The sequence below is a fragment of the Dipodomys ordii genome, unplaced genomic scaffold (assembly GCF_000151885.1).
Source record: "Dipodomys ordii isolate 6190 unplaced genomic scaffold, Dord_2.0 Scaffold27, whole genome shotgun sequence".
Taxonomy (NCBI): domain Eukaryota; kingdom Metazoa; phylum Chordata; class Mammalia; order Rodentia; family Heteromyidae; genus Dipodomys; species Dipodomys ordii.
Window position 1 is genome coordinate 11,868,591 of NW_012267243.1, and position 20,422 is coordinate 11,889,012.

Below are 20,422 nucleotides of genomic sequence, written 5' to 3' on the forward strand. Positions count from 1 at the left end.
TTGCCTCGACTGTGATCCTCTGGATCTCAGCCTCCGGGGTAGCTAGTATTACTGAAGTAAGGGTACTGAGACTAACTGGCACCATCCTGGCAACATGATGAATGAGGGGGAATTGAGTCTACGGGTGCCATCTTGTCTTCATGGTGGATGAAGGTGAAGCCCCACCCCCAGGTGATGGATGTTTCTGAATTCCTAGAGACAGGGGCAGGAACTTGGACAATAGGTTACTGGACCTGCCAGTCTTATGCCATGAACTGGAGAGACTCTTGTGCTGACCTTGCCCCCTGACCGCATCTCTATTTAGGCCCCAGACCAGTTCAGCTGCCATCTTGTGCCATGTCCCATGTCTGCTGACTCCCTCAGGTCCCCACGCCGTCCCTCTCCCGCTCTCCCTTAGACTTGGTCAGGGTTGGTAGGATTGCTGTTCTGCTCTTTCCCCCACAGCTCAGTTTTCCTAATAGCATCAAGTGTCTTCAAGGCTGTAATGTGTCTGGGGACTTGTGTCCTTCTGCAGCCGCTGGCTTTCTAGTAGAGACTCCTGATTGCACCTCTCAAAATGTGGTTTCTCTGGATAGCTCAACTGAATTCACGCGTAATATTACAGGTGTGAGTTCGGTTTATCTTTGACTTGGACTTTTTTTAAAAACCCAAATTAAACAGCTACAAAGTCTAAAAAAATTAGATAATGGATAAGAATTCTATAAGAATTAATATATGTCTGAGGCCTAAGGAGGCTGAGGCAGGAGGATCTTAAGTTGGAGGCCAGCCAGAGCTGTGCATCAATATCATCGTAAACAAACAAATGGAGAAACAAGCAACAACAACAACAAAAATTGCAAAGCATAAATCCCAGCTCTTCCCTACCTCTCCCAAACGGTCACTCACCTATATCTCCTTCTCTACCCTATCCTAGATCTGTGCTTTAAAATGCTTTTGTTCATTTTTTAGTCTCCCATATAGCTAAGCGACATGAACATTCTTATACACTTCCCCTTTTAGACATCGTGTATTGATTTCACCTTGCAGGAGAAGAGGAATTAACTTGGGCTGTTTATCTCCATGGTAGGTAGCTAAACACACACACAGCCTTGGACACACAAACATCTGTCTCCTTCCCTTTGTTTCCAAAGCAAGTTACGTTGCTCAAGTGTGAAAATATTCAGTTACTTGGTGAATTTGCTCTGCAAGCTTAACTCAGTGTCCATATAGCACTGTGTCCCCCTGAAATATGGACACTGGATCCATTTCTCCTATGTCAGAACCATTTCTGACTTTTTCTTTTCTTCCCTTCAATTTCTCTTATTAGTCGAATCCTAAACTTTCCCCAGTTTTAAAATTCTCTTCTGAGTCCAGTACTTTAGGCCTCCCAGTGGGCTCGGGGCTGCAGGAAGCCATCTTTCTGGAGAATCCTCTGTTCTCTAGGGTCTGATCCTTGCTTCTTGTGCTTTGTCAGTCTGGGTTTACTCTCTTGATTCACCAAAGTCACATCCTCCTGAGAAAGGTTGTGAGAGGTTCATTCTTGGTACTGCTCTGTTGAGCCATTGTGTAATGATTTTACCATGTGCTCTTTTCGTCCCTTATTGTTACTAGGCTTTTTGTACCATTTCCAGTTTGGGACTCTTACAAAAAGTGCAAATGAAATTCTAGTCAAAGCCTATTGGTGGCTTAGGTAATTCTTTTTTTCTTTTGAGACAGGGTCTCCTTACATTGTCCAGACTGCCCTTGAACTCTTGGGCTTAAATCATGATCCTTCTCAGCCTTCTGAGAAGCTGAAACTACAATCATGTGTTGCTATCTGTGGCTCTTTTATTTATTTATTTAATTTTTGCCAGTCCTGGAGCTTGAACTGTGGGCTCTCCCTGAACTTTTGCTCAAGGCTAGCACTCTACCACTTAGCCACAGTGCCACTTCCAACTTTTTCTGTGATTAATTGGAGATGAGAGTCTCCCGGACTTTCCTGCCTGGGCTGGCTTCGAACCATGATCCTCAGATCTCAGCCTCCTGAGTAGCTGGGATGACAGGTATGAGCCACTGATGTCTGGCTCATGTGGCTCTTATGTAAGAATTTTTGGCTGAATGTAAACTTCAAAGGTAAAATTTCTAGTACAGGAGATGAATATATTCAGCTTTGGTAGATATTGCCAGAAAGTTATCCTAAATTGTTGGGTTGAGTTGTATTAAGAATAAAAACCATGGGCTGGGAAGGTGGCTCAGTGGTAGAGCGCTTGTCTTGTATGCCCGAGGCGCTGGGTTCGATTCCTCAGCACCACATAAGCAAAAAGAAAAAAAAAAGCTGGAAGTGGCAGTGTGGCTCAAGTGGTAGAGCGCTAGCCTTGAGCTGAAGAGCTGAGGGACAGCGCCCAGGCCCAGAGTTCAGGCCCCACAACGGGACCCAAAAAAAACAAACAAACCATATATTATCTTTTGTGTGTGTGTGTGTGTGTGTGGTTGCTTTCACTTAGCATAGCACTTTCAACTTTCATCTCTGTAGTAGCAAGAATTTCTTAGAGTCGCCTCTGGCGTGGTGAAGGCGTCTCTTGGACTTTTCTGCTCAGGCTGGCTTGAACCTTGGTTCTCCAGATCTCAAACTCCTTAGAAGTTAGGATTACAGAGGTGAGCCACTGGTGCCTGCCTTGAGTTTCTGCAGTTCTAGCTAGCTCCTCAGGAGGCAGATGCTGATGGTGGTCCTGGGACCAGATGTTAAGTAATAACAACACACCAGAGGGCACAAAGAGCAGGCAGATCTTTGCAACAGTCCCCAGTAGGGGTGGATTTCAGGGAGGGAGATCAGAAGACATTCTATTCACTAAAGACAGAAAAACGGAATGAGCAGGGGACAAATGGGATTGGTATTTGTACACAACAAAGGAAATAAATTTTGATAAATGTGTCAATATCGCAGAGAAGGGCGGGGTATTCATGGTGCGTGCAGAGGAGCAGGACCAGGACGTTGACAGGGCTCCGAGGGGTGCTAATGAACACAGCTACGCTGCAGGATTCTTTCCATGCCGTTCCATGATTTCAACACTACTAAAATGATGTGGGATGCCTGTGATGTGTCATCAGTGATAAGTAAAATGTTTTCTTAGAAATGAATCAGGCTTGGGTGTTGCCAGGAGAGCTTGTGGAGTGTGTAGAAAGCCCTGGAAGTGATCCCTAGTATACAAGGAAAAAAAACGGAAAATGAGTCCCTACTAACATACTAATAGTTTCTCTCTCTCTCTCTCTCTCTCTGTCTCTCTCTCTCTCTCTATCTCTCTCCTCTCTCTCAAATTTTATATGCTAGCTTTCAGACATCATTTTGAAATGCTAAAACCAAGGAGAAATAACGGACTGGAAAAAAAAAACGATCCTTGTAAATAAAAAGAATATTGCAGGGCTCTTTAGATAGATGAACTGAGAACCCAACAAAGTGTCTCACGCCTGTAATCCTAACTGCTCAGGAGGCTGAGATCTGAGGCTTGTGGTTCAAAAACAACCCAGGCAGGAATGTTGGTGAGACTCTTATCTCCAGTTGACCAGCAAAAAGCCAAATGAAGCTGTAGCTTAAGTGAGTGAGAAAGCTACGGGACAGCTTTCCAGGCCCTGCATTGAAGTCCCAATACAGCAGTTTTATAAACTTCCAAAATGCACTTTCAGATGAAGTGTATCGCTTCTGGCCATTACTTTACAGATCACCAAGTAGGATTGCTCTAAATGCTAGATCTCAAAGATTTAATGCATTGTTCACGTGTTCACCTTGGAACCAGTCATTTAATATATGGACGCAGTAATGCATCACAAATGTCTTGTAAGTCAAAAGTTTCATTCCAAGTAGTCGAGTCTTGGAAGAATCTAATCTATGCACCTGAAATGCAGCACTAACCCCCCCCCCCCAGGCTAGCCAGGGAGCTCTGAAGTTCTTCCCTTACTAACTGGAAACACAGGAACTGCAGCCTCTCTTCTTCCTGTAACCGGTTCTACCCAAGCTTGGGCCTCTTTTACTGTCAGTTTTACATACAACCCACCCAACGTCTGTGGAACTTTGTAACATTTCCTATGGAAGAAAGGAGTGTGTGTCATGTGGTAACACTTCTGAATAATGACCCATTCCAAGGGGCCACTGCAGAAGACCAGCCCCGTGGTGACTGCGCACTGGAGAGAAAAGAAATATGAAAGAGTAATTAATGTGGTGAGTGAAACAACAAGGAGACATACAAGAATGGATGTGATGAATATGGAAGGTCTCTTCAGATACGGTTTTTACAAGCGCATCCATGTAAAATTAATATGATGTGTTTACCAGGCCCTGTAATTTACTAACCTACAGTCTCCAATGAGTTGAAGAACCTGCTTACGTGTCTGTGACAACACATTTAGTTGTGAGATCAAAATCTAGATGGATCACTAACATTAGAAAATTAGCTCTCAGGGGCTGGGAAGTAGCTCAGCAGTAGAGCGCTTGCCTTGCATGCATGAGGCCCTGGGTTCGATTCCTCAGCACCATATAAGCAGGAAAAAAAAGCCAGAAGTGGCGCTGTGGCCCAAGTGGTAGAGCGCTAGCCTTGAGCTGAAGAGCTGAGGGACAGCGCCCAGGCCCAGAGTTCAAGCCCACAACCAGACCCCCCAAAAAATTAGCTCTCCATCACCTTAGTAAACTATGAAGACAATATCCTGACACTAATTGACCAGGCTTTTAAGGTATTCTTCTGTTATTGGTATAGGCGGGGATTGAACCCAGGGCTTTGAAACATCTAAGCATATGTTCTACCGCTCAGTTCTAACAAGATACGCTTTTAGCTGGGTGTTGGTGGCTCACACCTGTAATTCTAGCTACTCAGGAGGCTGAGATCTGAGGATCATGGTCAAAGCCAGCCTGGGCAGGAAAGTCCATGAGACTATTATCTCCAATGAACCACCAGAAAACTGTAAGTGGTACTGTGTCTAAAAGTGGTAGAGTGCTAGCCTTGAGTGAAAAAGTTCAGGGACAGTGCCCAGGCCCTGAGTTCAAGCCCCATCACCAGCAAAAAAAGAAAAAAAAAAACAAAACAAATTGGAGTTGACAGGCTTGTTTTTGCCAAGAGCCAGTGGCTCATGCTTATAATCCTAGCTACTCAGGAGGCTGAGATATGAGGATCACCGTTTGAAGCCAGCCTGGACCATGAGACCAATAAACTACTCTGGAAAGTCCAAGAGTGGCACTGTGGCTCAAGCGGTAGAGAGCTAGCCTTGAGCACAAACAAGCCCAGGTCAGGGGGAAAAAAGAAAGAAAAGAAAGAAAGTAAATAGACCACATTATAATTGTTTGTCTCATCTGAGTTTTAACACCTCTATTGATGTCCTGTAAGACTAGACCACAAAATATTAACAGCAGTTTTCCCTGCAAGCTGGGCTTTGTATCATCTTTGTGTTTGGGAGCAAAATTAGTGTTATGAGTGATTTGAAATGAGCTCCCAGCAGTTTTGTTTTGATGGTAGAAGAACCCAGGGAAGAATGCGTATGCAGTCCTTCAACTCTAGGACACCCCAGTAATTAGTGAGGACAAACTTACATGACAATAGATGGAAGGGTGTAGTACCTTCACCGAGGACTCCTAGGCTTTTTGTTTTCATGTTTTAATTTTTTCATAGCTACAATCATTGGCCTGGTCTGTTTACTATGAACCGCTATTTACAGAAAATTGTAGGAAGTGTAGAAATGTCAAATTTTGGACTAATACATTCAATAGAATATAGCGATTTGAGACCTGATGTTCTCACCAAACATATCAATGAGAAGGAGATTCATTATTTGGACAGATCCTTTCCCTCCTTCCTTCCTTCCTTGAACAGTACTGTTTAAGATGACACCTATGGTAATTTTTCTTCTCTTTCTTTTTAAGTTTTTGATATTCTTTTTAAGGAAAAAAATCCAAATTAAAAAATATATTTATAAAAGAAGAGAGCATGGGACATATAAATAAACCACACGCTCTCATCACAAGCATTGTCACCACAACGATAATCGTGATATCAGTAGTGTTTCTTCCACCCCTCTTTCTGTCTGGAGGACTTTTGTTTGTTTCCTTTTTCATCCTCCTGAGCACTGGGGACTAGACGTGCATGCTACATTGCCCAGCTTTGTAGGGTTTCTAAACAAGTCTCAGACGTTCTATTAGTTCAATCATAATTACGTTCACATGAGTTATAAACAGGGGTTGAAAATTATATGTAAGAAAATGGACAGTCATTTCTTGGTATCTGTGCCAGGCAGCTTCCATTACTGTAACTAATGCCCGAGATCAATCGGCTTACAAAGAGAAAAGGTTTCTTTTGATTCACAACTCTAGAGGCGTCATTCCATGGTCCGTTGGTCCCACTGCATTTGAGGCTGTGGCAATGCAGCAGGTCGGTGCGGAGTGTGTGGTAAACTGTTTCCTCACAGTGATCAGGGAGTTAAACGCGAAAGACCGGCATTCCAAGGTCGAGAGAGAGAGAGAGAGAGAGAGAGAGAGAGAGAGAGAGAAAACATCACTAACAGCCTACAATCTCGCCCCCCCCTTCCTCTTGGATTTCTCCCACCTGCACAGCACCAAGCTGAGAGTCAGCCTTTACCCCAGAGCTGCTGGAGGACATTCCAGATGCTAAGTGTGGTGTCACCCTTGAAACACTCAACCCAGCTCCAGAATTTCTCACCAGGGCCTCCATTCCCGCCCCACCCCCCATTTCTCTTCTTTTTTTCCCCGTCCTTGTCCCCCATCTTTTTTCTCTTCTTCCTCCTCCTTTTGCCTCAAGACTCAAATATGTCACCACCATTTCCTTCATCTCCTAAATACTTTATTTTAAATGTGATTGCATTAAAATGGGGTCTCGCTCGGTTGCTGCCCTGGCCTCTACTTCTGGAGGCCAGGTAATTCTCCAACCTCAGCCTCTTGAGAACCCATTTCTACAGGCCTGTGCCACAGTGCCAGGCCTCTTTTTTCTTTATTGCTGCTAAAGATCAAACCTACAGCCTTGTGCAGCCCTGGTGGGTTGCTCTAACCACTGAGCTACACCCTCAGCCGTGGAGCTCAGATCTTTTTAAATTTTCTTCCCCTCTCCAAAGAATCTAGGTATTATGTAAATTATTAAAATTTATAATAAGAAAAAAAGCACAAAGAAGACGAGGGTATTCGACTTACTTTTAAAATGTAATGAATTCAAATTAGATATAGCTAAGAATCTACATCTAAAATTAGCCTGGGAGGTAAAATGCGGCTATTAAAATGAGTGAGTGCTCAGTTCCTTTCTCAAGGCTTTGATTCTCTTTCTCCATCTGTGTGCCACCTGGGGGTAATGGAATTCGAGGAGCCTTGGGTGGGAGAGGAAGGTCGGGAGGACCCACCAGGGTGGGAAGGAGGCAAAACCAGGGTCACTCCTGTCATCCTAGCAGCTCAGGAGGCTGAGATCTGAGGATCGCGGTTCAAAGCCAGCCTGGGTATGAAGGTCCATGAGACATCTAGCTCCAATTAAACACACACACACACACACTCACACACGCAAGTCAAAGCCAGGAGTGGAGCTGTGGCTCAAGTGGTAGAGTGCTATGCTTGAGTACAAAAGCTCAGGAAGTGAGTCCAAGCCCCAGTACCAGCACAAGAAAGGAAGGAAGGAAGGAAGGAAGGAAGGAAGGAAGGAAGGAAGGAAGGAAGGAAGGAAGGAAGGAAGGGAGGGAGGAAGGGAGGGAGGGAGGGCATCGGGGCACAGAGCTCTGTCTTCCTTGTCTCCAGCTAGGGCAACACCATAGAGTCCACCCCCACTGCAGTCCCCTTCTCCCCCGCCCCGTGCCCAGGCCTGCGCCCGCCCAGCCCAGCTCCCTGCACCGTTCTCCACACCAGCTTCATCTTTGTCTCACAACATCTGTACATTTGATCCAAAAGGATGGGGAAAAGCCTCCCCCATCACCACTCTTCCCAGTGCCCAGCATAGGTATCAGATGTAGCAGTCTGTCATATTCACTTGCCACGTGGTTCTTTCTTTCTTTCTTTCTTTCTTTCTTTCTTTCTTTCTTTCTTTCTTTTCTTTCTGTCTGTCTTTCTTTCTTTCTTTTCTTTGAGACACAGGCTTGCTATGTAACTCAGGCTTGCCTTGAAGTCAGATCCTCCTGCCTTAGCTTCCCAAGTGCTGGGATTACAGGCTTGCACTACTGCATTCGCCTTTGTTAGACAAAAGCTAGCTGACTTACACAATCCATCCTACATTTCCATCCATGCATTTCTCATATGTATCATATATGTGTTATATTTATATGTATGTTCATATCTTACTAGTATGTCTTGCAAAGATGCTGTATTATTTTTAATATGTGTTTAGAATAAAGGTATCACAACTTACCTAATCATTGCTCTATTATTATTGTACATGTAAATTGTTTCCAGTGTTCTGGCATTATATAACTTTTTGCATGTATATATATTCTCAGAAACCTGTGATTACAACGATAATTACATGGCTAGAATTGCTTGCTCAGAGCCTGTGTGATATTAAAATAATGACAGAGGATCTGGGATGTCATTCAACGGTAAGAGCTCAGCATTTGGGGGTCCCTGGCTCCCAGTTCCAGACCCCCAAAATCATAGTAGTAGTGATAATGGTAGATATTGTCACATTGCTCTCCATAGAACTTGATAAACAACAGTGTGATTTCTATAATCTATGACAGATGAATCTATAGGTATCAAGTCCTACTAGGCAGGGTATTTAATCCACTTGATATTACAAAATTGAGGTAAAAATAACTTTACCTTGCTCACTAAATGCAAAATGAACTATAAGCCAGATGCTAGTGGCTCACACCTGTAACCCTAGCTACTCAGGAGACTGACATCTGAGGATCAAGGTTCAAAGCCTCGCTGGGCAGAAAAGTTTGAGATTCCATCTCCAAAGTAACTGGCAAAAAGTAGGGCTGGGGGCGTGGCTCAAATGGTAGGAGTACCAGCTGAGCAAGCAAGAGCAATTTCATGGCTTCCAATTTAATTTCTATGGGCTTCTTAATTTTAAGAAAATGATCATTAAAATAATAGCATGGGATTGGAACACAGCCATGCTTATTGGTTTATGAGGAAAATAAAACTTGGATTACCTTGTAGTTTGATGTTACATTCATTCTCCCTGGTCTACTTGTCCGTGACTCAGGTGACAGCCAGGTAAGCTCCGGAGCACCCGCTTCTGCCTTAGCTGAGTGCAGCATTGGAGCTACTTCAGTCAATGTGTCCAGCAGCAAAAGCCAAGAATCTGCTATCTTTTTCATTTTTGGGGGGGGGGGGTTACCACTTGAACCACAGATCTGCTTCTGGCATTTTGCTGGTTAATCAAAGCTAGGAGTCTCACAGCCTTCTCTGCCTGGGCTGGCTTGGAATCTCAGTCCTCAGATCTCAGCCTGCTAAGTAGCTTACAGGTGTGAGTCACCAGCATTGCCTTCGTGAACAATATACCACCCTGGGCTACTTGTTTCTACAGCCTCCTGAAGCCCAGCTTCTCCACGGAGAGTTTTCTATCCCCTCTTTCATTCCCCCCCACTCCCGTCTTCCCCCTCTCCTTTCCCCCTCCACTCCCCCCCAGTCTCCATTACAGTGCTGGGGATCAAACCCATAGGTTCACATGGGCACTCTACTCCTGAGCTCCAGCTCCAGCCCTGTGCTTTATTTTCTTAGTGGCGGGAAACACAGGTGCAGTCACTTGGCCTTTGCTGGAGGGGTGATGTCCCAGCTTGCTCCAGATCACTGGCCCTGAAAAATCTCCTGCATTATGGCAGGCAGGGGCCTCCATCCTCTTAGGGTCTGTCTTCCGCCGTCTGGGGTGCATGTGTTTAGGCACCATTCCAGAGAACTTGCCATTCGCTTCTTATCAAGTTTGCGCAACGTCGTGTGGCAACACAGCCCGCTGGTGTGTGAGTCTGCAGTGTGCACATGCTCCCGGCCCTTTGAACCACATTGCTGGTGGCCGCTGAGCCAGGCAGGAAGCTTTAGGGGAAATTCCTATACTTCCACGGGAGAACGCTGCCGACCCTTTAAAAGACTCTTCAGAGAACTTCAAAGTTAGTTTTTCTTCCTTTTGTTCCAGCTGAAAGTCTCTGGAAATGTATGAGGAGCCAGCTATGGTCCCAGAGTGACCTTGACCCGTTCCTCAGGACAAGCCAGCGTGAACTCGACTCCCAACATTGAAGTGAGCAAGCATCCATGTCCCCCCATCTTTCCTTTGGGAACTTGGGCTCCAGAACCCTGGAGTGAACATGTCCAGAAGTGTGTCTCCATCTTTCCTTTTTGAACTATGGCCTCAAACTGAACATTCTCATAGATGATGCCAGCACCCACTGTGCTTTGCTATATGAATATGCATCAGTTCTTGACAGACAACCTCCATCTTCCTTTCTCTAGAGAAAGCATTGCTTTGGAAAGAACCCAAACACTCTCTTCCCCTGATGCAGATAATAAATCTTTACTCTGTGTGTGTGTGTGTGTGCACATCCACACGCGTGCTGGGTCTGGAGCTTGTACTCAGGACCTGGGCACTGTCCTTGAGCTTTTGTGCTCAAGGCTAGAGCTCTACCACTTGAGTCACAGGTCTAGTTCTAGCTTTTTAGTGGTTAATTAGAGATAAATCTCTTGGACTTTCCTGCCTGGGCTTTGAACTGTGACCCTCATAGCTCAGCTTTCTGGGTAGCTAGGATTACATGTGTGAGCCACTAGCACCTGGCCAATCTTTCCTCTGTGATCTATTGGTTGTGCTCTTTGGCTTTGCTCTTAACAACGTACCGACCTATTGCATTGAGTTACATTGTCATTGAGAGTACGGTTAGTTCAAGTTAACTAACATAAACCTAGGACCTAGTCGTATATGTAGACCATTGTCTATTTCTGTGAATACAGACTATTTCTGGTTTGCCTTTCTAGTGGGAATCAAGAAGAATATAGTTGTGAGCCCTGCCTACATTAACTTGTCCTAGGATTAGATACCATATCTAGCTAGCAGCTCCAGCTGGGACTATTCTTTGCTTGAATTTCTGGTACTTTGTGTCATATGCCCATAATTAATTTGATTTCTGCAGAACTCAAGCTATCAAATGGAGTGGAGCATCACAGGACTTGTGTTCCTGTGTCCCTCAGTTCTCTATGGATGGAGGCAATACCTACCATTCTACCTGCATTATTGCTATTTGTTTTCATTTTAATATTCCATTTTTAAACACATCCATAAGAAATTATAAGATGCAAAACAAATGGTCCTATGTGCATTGTATCATGATGGTAAGTCAAAGACTGGCAATATTAGAGCACAGGCACTGGTGGCTCAGATCTATCATCTCAGCTACTCAGGAGGCCGAGATAGGAGAACCAAGGAAAGAGCCAACACAGGGCAGACAAACCAAGAGGCTCCAGCAAGAGTCAGCTGTGGGGTGTGGCTCAAGTGGTAGACCATGAGCCATGAGAGAAAACCCAGAGGGAGAGAGCCTCTGAGTTCAAGCCCCAGTACCGGTACCAGAGCCAGCTAGTAGACATAGATGCATGGTGCTGCCCAGGGCCACCATTACCTGGAGTGGAAATTCTTGCTTCGGTGATCTTGCACTATAGACCAAGACAGCAGAGGAATAAGTTGGGCAAAGATACAACTGCACAAGTTCAGACTCTGACTGACCCCAAGGCAAGCCCTCAACTGGGAACTGTATTGCAGAAGTCTGGCCCAGGGACCAGGAGGCTACCCCGCTCTTCACAGTGAGGGCATCAGACCTCCCCCCTCAGCCAAGGTCTCCTGCTCCTCATCCAGAAGAGGAGGGTCCTGCAGCCAGTGATAACCCTGCAGGACAGGACAAAGGCCTGGGCCCTTGGCAGGTGGCGGGGCAGCAGCTGGGGAAGGGGCCGTGAGCGGGGCAGCCAAGGGCATCTGCTAGGCCTCCCAGAGGAGATGTGCAATAAATTACATAACCAAGGAGGAAGGAGGGGGCTGCACTCAGAACTCAGGAAGGACAGTCAGCTGCAGTGGGAATGAACAGCACACTGGAAGTTCAGAAAGGTCACTGTGCCCAGGATATGGGAAGGAGGAGGATGGGGAGGGGGGCTTGTGAGACTCCCACTTCTTCACACCCAGCTTCTGCAAGGTACGTTCCTGAAGTCTTGTGGTCTCTAAATAATCAATTGATTGATTGTCAGTTTTTTAAATATGTTTTTTAATTGTAGAAATACTGTACAGAGGGGTTATAATTACATGAGTAAGGTAATGAGTACATTTCCTGTCCAGCATTGTTACCCCTTACCCCCTCCTTTGTTTTTCCTCTGCCATCCCTTTCTTCTCTCCTTTCTCCCCTCTCCCTCCCCCCCAGTTGTAAAGTTTGTTTTCAACATAGTGTCTTGTACATCTCATTGTTACAATGGGTCAACCTGTATCCTTATTTCAGCATTTTGTTATTTCCCTTCCCTTCCCCAAATTAGGAAAATGTATATACAAGATGCAGGGCACCAGATTGTCAGTTTTTACAGGACTTGAACTCAGGGTCTGTGTGCTGTCCCTAAACTCTTCAGCTCAAGACGAGCACTCTACCACAGTGCCACTTCCAGTTTTCTGGCGGTTTATTGGAGATAAGAGTCTCATGGATTTTTCTGCCTGAGCTGGCTTTGAACTGCGATCCTCAGATCTCAGCCTTCTGAGTAGCTAGCATTACGGGTATAAGCCACCAGCACCTGCTCATACATACTTTATACTGGGAATCACTTTTTGCTAGTAATTAAAGAAATGAGGGTCATAGTATTAGATTGAGTCATATTAAGGCACAGAGGAGGTTGAGTCAAGTGACAGATATGTCATCCCTGCTTTCATTGAAAAATACACACCCACACATCAACTCATAGCTCATTATTAATGGATCAGATCTTAGATGTTGGCCACTCTCATGAATTTGTAAAAGGCAACAACACAAGCCTAACATTGACCTTGGGCATTTCATCTGTTCCTTCCTAATTAGGCTGTATTTAAATGAACTATCTCTGGAAGGGAAAACAGATTACTCACGTTAAATGGCTTTCTTAAAATACTTCACCATAAAAGAAAACCTGCATCTCTCAGCACTTCTGCCACCACACATTGATTTATTTCCCTATATATTACCATCTGTCCCTTTTTTTGGGGGGGTCAGTCATGGGGCTTGAACTCTGGGTCTGGGCGCTGTCCCTCAGCTCTTCAGCTCAAGGCGAGCACTCTACCACTTGAGCCACTGCACCACTTCTGGTTTTTCCAGTGGTTTATTGGAGATAAAAGTCTCATGGACTTTCCTGCTTGGGCTGGCTTTGAACCATGATCCTCAGATCTCACCCTCCTGAGTAGCTAGGATTACAGGTGTGAGCCACCAGCACCCTGCATACCATCTGTCTTTCTAGTAAGAGTATTTTACTTCTTTTTTTGGAGGTTAAAACAACTGGGTTAATTCTGTCACTGTTTATGAAGGCAACTAACTACCAAGGGCAGGCACACCAGCAGTTCCAGTCAGGTAGGCCTGTCCGGCCTCCCAACTCACAAGCCTGTATGACGAACTTCATCCAATTTCTTTCCATTCACATAATCTGCTTCTTACCCCGGATTTCTCACCTGGACTTGTTTCTAAACACATGTCTATGCTTGTAGTCTTTGAACTGTTATTGTACTGATTTTTGTCAGACCTGTCTCTGATCATTAATATAGTCCACAGTAATACATTTCAACCATTAAAGATTTAAGGCTTTCTTTTTTTTTACCCCGCTCAGTACTAGGGTTTAAACTGAAGACCTGGTATTTGCTGGCACCACTTCATTGGAGCCACACCCTGGGCCCTTTGTTCCCTTTTACTTCAACCGTTCTCCACCTTTCCCTCTCCTTAATCCTTTTGCTAAAGAGAAGCCCCAATGGCAGGGTTACAATCTCGATTGCTGCAACTTTCTCTAGATTACAGAACCCAAAGCATCATCTGAGGACCTTTGGAACGCCCCTTCTTAGTCTTTGACCCTGTGCGTCAAATAACAATCAACAGATCAAGTCAAAAAAGAGCCAACCCCAGGAAAAGGTGAGGGGGGAAAGGTGAGTAGAAGCCCTGTTCCTCTTTTCCTCCCTATGAAAGCTTTGCCGCCCCCACTTCCCCAAGATGGGGTTTTGGAGCAACAGTCCCTAACCATATTTGGCAGCTTGCCCGGTGTTGGTGGCTTATGCCTAGAATCCTAGCTACTAGAAGGCTGAGATCTGAGGATCAAGGTTTGAAGCCAGCCCAGGCGGAAAAGTCTGCGAGACTCTTATTTCCAGTTAACCAGCAAAAGGCTCAAGTGGTAGAATGCAACCTTGAACAAAAAAAAGCCAGTTCCTGAGTGCAAGCTCTAGCACAGGCATTCAGAACAGATTGACAGCCTTAGAATAAACATGGCTCCTTCCTATGAACTCTGTTTTTCTAGTGCATCTAATAAATAGAATTAGAGATACAAAACTTTCCTTTCCGGTAGCTTTTTATGAGAATCCATGGAAGTGTTTTGGTATTTCATATTTTGGTACCACACCTAACTTTAAATTTACAATTTGGAATGAATGGCTAATGCAATAAAGAAAACAGGAAACTAACATTAGTAAACAACCAAGGAAAGCAAATGTGACCCCAGAGCAGGAACACCTGGGGAACACCTGTGTGTCAGCTGGGGGTTCAAGGCTGGAATCAGGTGTGCGCACGGCTCCCAGGGTTGGTGTCTGGCTCCTCTCTTTGTCTTTCACTTCCGCCATTCAGCAATCTTCCCTGCAGGGCCTCCCAATGTGGAAGGCCAGCGGAAATACCAGAAGGATTAGGGGATGGCCTCCATCCTTAGGGAGATGTGCACACAGGCAGAATACTGACACAGAGTGCCCGGAAGCCCAGAGAAAGGGAGGGCAGGGCTGTTTTCAATGAGAGAGATGTGAAAAGGAAGATTTCAGACACAAATTACAGTTGCACCAGACTGAAGGGCAGGACACGGCTCTGTTAGGCAGATGGGAACGAGGAAGGCTGACTCCAGGACCGAACACAGGCTCTGTGGAGGATGCAGAAAAAGGGATATAAGTATGATATTATTATTATTATTACTTCATTACTCTTATTCTTCTTGCTACTAATTGTGTGTAATGGTATTGAGACTTGAACTCAGGGACTGGGTGCTGTCTTTGAGCTCTTTCCCTCAAGGCTGATTACCACTTGAGCTCTCTCACGACTCCACGTTTGGCTTTTTGTGGGTGAAATGGTGATAGAGTCTCATGGACTTTCCTGCCTGGGCTGGCTTCAAACCACGATCCTCAGATCTCAGTCTGATACCTAGTATTATAGGCGTGAGCCACTGGTGCCTGGCAGAAGGTGCATTATTGATCATTAAGCACAAGCTAACCGTTCGCTCACTGTGCTTTCATAGTGAGCAGGCCATGGAAGGTACAAATGAAAAACAACTTGAAATTAAGCAGCGCTTGTCCCTACAGCATTATGCAGTGAGTGTTGAATCACCGTTGTCTATAATACAATAGGTTATCATACAATGGATGGTTTTAACCATTTTTAGGTGTGCAGCAGTGACATTAACTGTATCTACCCTTCACCTGGTGGTTCACCATCTCAGCCATCCCTCCCCCTCTTCGAGCTGGGTGAAGAAGGGACAAGGCATTGTGACAGATTGCTCTAATCACAGTATGTCAATTGACTGAGCTGACCTAATTTGCTGTGGGAAAGGTCAGAGAGAAGTTGAAGGTTTTACTGGAAGAAACTTGGTGCAAGAAGCATGGTCCCTTGGAAGAAATGAGAGAGGGAAAAACTGTAATAAAATAAAATAAAGGGCTGGGAAGGTGGCTCAGTGCTTGCCTTGCATGCATGAGACCCTGGGTTCGATTCCTCAGCACCACATAAGCAGAAAAAGTCGGAGTGGCGCTGTGGCTCAAGTGGTAGAGTACTCGCCTTGAGGTGAAGAGCTGAGGGACAGCGCCCAGGCCAGAGTTCAAGCCCCACAACAACAACTACTAATAATAATAATCAATTAAATTTAAAAATCACCATTTATCTACAAGGACTGGTTGTGGGAGGGTAGGTAAAGAACAGGGACTTAAAAGTTATTGTTAATATCTGAACTATCTCTAAGGAAAAAATCTTCCACTATTAAAAAAAATTATAAAAGTATCTTAAGTAGCCAGGTGTCTGTGGCTCATGTGCGTAATCCTGGTGAATGGGGAGTCTGAGATCTAAGGATTGAGGTTCAAAGCTAGAACAACAGGAAAGTCCAGGAGATATTTATGTCCAACTAACCAGCAAAAAGCTGGAAGTGGAGCTGTGGTGCAAGTGGTAGAGACCTAGCTTTGAGTGGAAAAGCTAAGACACAGCTCCCATTCTCTGATATTCAAACCTCAGTACCATCTCTCTCTCTCTCTCTCTCTCTCTCACACACACACACACATACACACACACACACACACACACACACACACACACTCTAAAAATAAAATTATTTTAAGCAATCCAATCTCGCCCCCTTCTGGCCAAGAGGAAGAACTCAGCCAGAGAAGCGATTTGGGAAAGTCAAAGGACAAAATAGAGTAGGAAATAGAGAAGGAAATGTTTCACAGCAGGGAGGCATTTATTCTAGGCTTGGCACTGTGATAGCATACACACACACACACACACACACACACACAGAGCAGCTTCTGCAAGAGCAACAAGCACCCTTTCTTTCATAAAGTCTCTGTTTTTATTGTTGTTGTTTGTTTTTTTGTCAGTCGTGGGGTTTGAACTCTGGGCTTGGGGCACTGTCTCTGAGCTTTTCAGCTCAAGGCCAGCACTCTACTGCTTGAGCCACAGCACCACTTCCGGTTTTCTGGTGGTTAATTGGAGATAAGAGTCTCACAGACTTTCTTGCCAGGGCTGGCTTTGAACACGATCCTCAGATCTCAGCCTCCTAAATAGCTAGGATTACAGGTGTGAGCCACCGGTGCCTGGCCTAACACTTTTATACACTAGTAATGTTCTGATTATTTTTAGATAGGATTCTGCTTCCTGCAAAATCTGCCTTTTTAGGCTTTCCATCCTAGCTGAGATGACTGGCCTAGGCCTCCACGCCCCGCATCTTTCCATGTGGACTTTCTGCCTGGGCTGTGTCCCATGGACGGCGGATGAGAGGTTGGTGCCACCATGCCCCACAGGTGGTTCAAAGGGTCTCACGCATATGCTCAGGCCAGCCTTGACCACTAATCATGCCATGCTTAACTTCATAAATAGCTCTGCATTCTTAAAGGAAGAAAAAGATACTTTCTGACATGTAGGCTTTTAGTAAGTCATGATAAAACCAGAGACGTTTTGCTTCGTGCTTCTCTATGAATCCCCTTAATACCCCTGAGGAGCCTAGAGGCCCTTCTCTCCACCAAATAAAGATTGTGAGACAGGAGAAGTGGGAACACAGGCGAAGATCACTGAAAAGGAAGATGGGGATGGGGCAAGCCTCTGAGCTACTAGTGGGTTAGTTTTAGCCTCTAACCTGGACACCTGACCAGGACAGTCACCTTATACCATATGAGGTCTTATCTACCTGCTTCCTGGTGGCTGGGGATGGGGGGGGAGGGAAAGAGGAGGGGAAGGGAGAAGAGGAGAAAAGGGGAGGAGGGACAGGAGAGAGAGGAGGGACAGGAGGAGGGAGGGGAGGGAGGGAGGGAAAAGGAGGAGAAGGAGGGGAAGGAGGGAGAAGAGGAGGGGGAGGGGGAGGTGGGGAAGGGTGAGGAGGGTACAGACTTCATGTAAGAGAGTGAAGAGTTGGACCTGGACTTCAGTAGGCCATCTCCCTACAGGAAGGACTCAGGTCTTGAGGAAGAGGAGGGGTGTCATCTCCACTGGGCCACTATTTCTCCCTATTATATCTAGTCTCTCCTTTTGGTTTCTCCCTTGTACTCTTGCCAGCACCACAGGGACTCCATTGAAAAGCACCCGGGACACCTGGCGTGTCAGCTGCTGCAGACCTCCACTGGCTTCCGGATGAGGGTCACACCTGCCTAGCTGCTCCTGATGCAACAGGCAAGCATGATCACCAGGATCCCTGTGTAGGAAAACCACAGCCAATGACACTGGTAACTCTGGACCAACCCACGTGGGCTAAGATGTTGGTACTATCCTTTCCTTTTATTTTTCTTCCTCTCTCTCTTCTCTCCCCCCCACCCCTTCTATTTATTCTTTGTGTGTGTGTGGGGGGGGGGGCCAGTACTGGGGCTTGAATGCAAGGCCTTGAGCTCTCCTTGGAGAGATCAACTTCTCACTGACTTTTTCAGCTGGCTGGCTTTGACCTGCAATCCTCAGAGGGCCCACACAACTGTCGGGACAGTGATGATTTTCCTTAAGGGCAGTGTATTAGTGACTTTTGCATAACTGTGACCAAAATACCTGTGTGCATAAGTTGGGTTTCTTTTGTTGTTGTTTTGTTTTGTTTGCTTTTCTCCAATCCTGAGGCTTGAACTCAGGGTCTGGGCGCTGATCCTGAGCCTCTTTGTGTTCAAGGCTAGAGATCTATCTCTGAAGTCACAGCCACTGCAGGCTTTTTCTGAGTTTATTGGGAATAAGAGTCTCCCAGACTTTCCTGCCCAGGCTGGCTTCAAATGATGATCTCTAGACCCCAGACTCTTGAGTAGCTAAGATGACAGGTGTGAGCCATCGGCATCTCGCACTGTGCGAATAACTTCAGGGAGGAATTAATTTTTGGCTCGTGGTTTCAGTCCGTGGCTGCTCGGCCCTGGGTGCTTGAGCAGAACTTGGAGGCAGGAGCCCATGGTGGGGGAGGGGGTGCTTCTTCACCTCAAGTGTGAACTTCAAAGGCACCCCTCTCCCATGACACACTTTCTCTAGCTAGCACCACCTGCTAAAGTTTCTATCGCCTCCCAAAATAGTGCTGCCAGCTGGGGGCCAAGGGCTGCACAGGAGAAGAGGGAGCCGTTGGGGGCTCTTCTTGTTCAAACCAGGAGCAGAAAATAGGCCTGGCCAGACAAGCAGGACTAAGTCCCAAAGAGCCCCTGCACCCCTCACCCCGGCCACCAGCAGTCCTGTGTGCAGGGCAGAGCCAGGACGGAGTTCTAAAGGCTGAGTTCCAAGGGTGATGGGCAGACCCATTGGTTCCAGCTTTGGAGCGAGAGCTAAGGACAGGCGACATTACAATGGAGCATGATGGGTGTGAGGTCATTCCAACCCGGAAGTGGGAGGGACTAAGGGAATAGAACAGCGGGCATGAACTTGTTCAAATACATTGAATTCACCTGTGGACTCATCGCCATTAAATCACCTTGTACTGTTAACATATGATCATTAAAAACAACAACAACCGAAAACACACACAGGCCGGGTGCCATGGCTCGTGGCTTCTCAGGAGAGATCTGAGATCTGAGGATCATGGTTCAAAGCCAGCCCGGGCAGAAAAGTTTGTGAGATTTATCTCCAACGAACCACCAGAAAACCAGAAGTAGTGCTGTGGCTCAAGTGGTAGAGCAATAGCCTTGAGCTGAAGAGCTCAGGGACAGCGCCCAGGCCCAGAGATCAAGACCCACAATAGACTGAGGGAATAAGAAAGAGGCAGGAAACTGTTCTGAGGGCACACCCCCACCCCCAACAATGTTCTAAGGGCCCCAGCTAGGCTTCACCACCCCGTATTGCCACTTGGGGATCCCTGGAAACACGCGTCCCGGTCACCACTGGATGTGAGCAATGTGTCCAGATGTTCCATTTGGCCAGCCAGAGCCCACATCTGGACCTTGTTCATCGCAACTCTTCAAGATTGTTTTCTCATTTATTCCTAGGAATGTGCAGAGACCCAGCTCCGAGCAGCCCAGAGCTGGGCCTCGTGCTGGGGGAGGGGGGGGTGGTAGTGGTGGTGGTGGGAGGGGGGGGGGAGGGGGGTAGGGGGGGGGGGGGGTGTGCCCTGCAGGTCTCCAGGCTTCCCAAAGCCTTTCCACTCAGCCCAGGACTCTGAGTGGGCCTCAGGCGGGACCTGGAACTCAACTTTATTGTTAAGGTTTTTTGGTGGAATTCAGGATGCATCTTAATGCTATTTGAGTGGCATACACTGAAATACGATCTCCAAATTTAACAGAGGGGAAAATCCGAGAGAGAGAGTGAGAGAGAGAGAGAGAGAGAGAGAGAGAGAGAGAGAGAAATACTAGGCAGACAGAGAGACTGCCACCCGGTGGAGACAATGCCCATCTTCTTCCTGATGACTCTGGGAAGCAGAGATAGCAGCTCTGGTGAAGACAACACCCTTGCTGAGCCTGGAGCAGACCTTCATAGGGGCGGTACCAGTGACCAACAGTGACCAACCAGATGCCAGAGCAGCTGAGACTCACCCGAAGGGCTATAAAAGTGCTACTCACATGCTACATAGACTACTGATTTCTAGGCCTTCTTTCTCTCTTGCTCTGAAAAGCCTGTCATCATCTCCTCCTCCTCCTCCTCC

General features: G+C 46.2%; 2 protein-coding genes across 2 annotated transcripts in view; both read right to left on the bottom strand.

Moving 5' to 3' along the window:
- Positions 1-19,732, bottom strand: part of Lmnb1 (lamin B1) — a 111,100-nt gene extending 91,368 nt beyond the window's left edge. The window contains exons 1-2 of the mRNA XM_013015533.1: positions 19,614-19,732; positions 17,884-18,028 (exon numbers count right to left, since the gene is read on the bottom strand). Of these exons, the coding sequence (XP_012870987.1) occupies positions 17,884-18,028; positions 19,614-19,732 (264 nt within the window). The remainder of the gene's footprint in view (positions 1-17,883; positions 18,029-19,613) is intronic.
- Phax (phosphorylated adaptor for RNA export) overlaps positions 17,866-20,422 on the bottom strand; it is a 36,007-nt gene continuing 33,450 nt past the window's right edge. The window contains exon 7 of the mRNA XM_013015534.1: positions 17,866-17,876. The gene's annotated coding sequence lies outside the window, so the exon portion shown is untranslated. The remainder of the gene's footprint in view (positions 17,877-20,422) is intronic.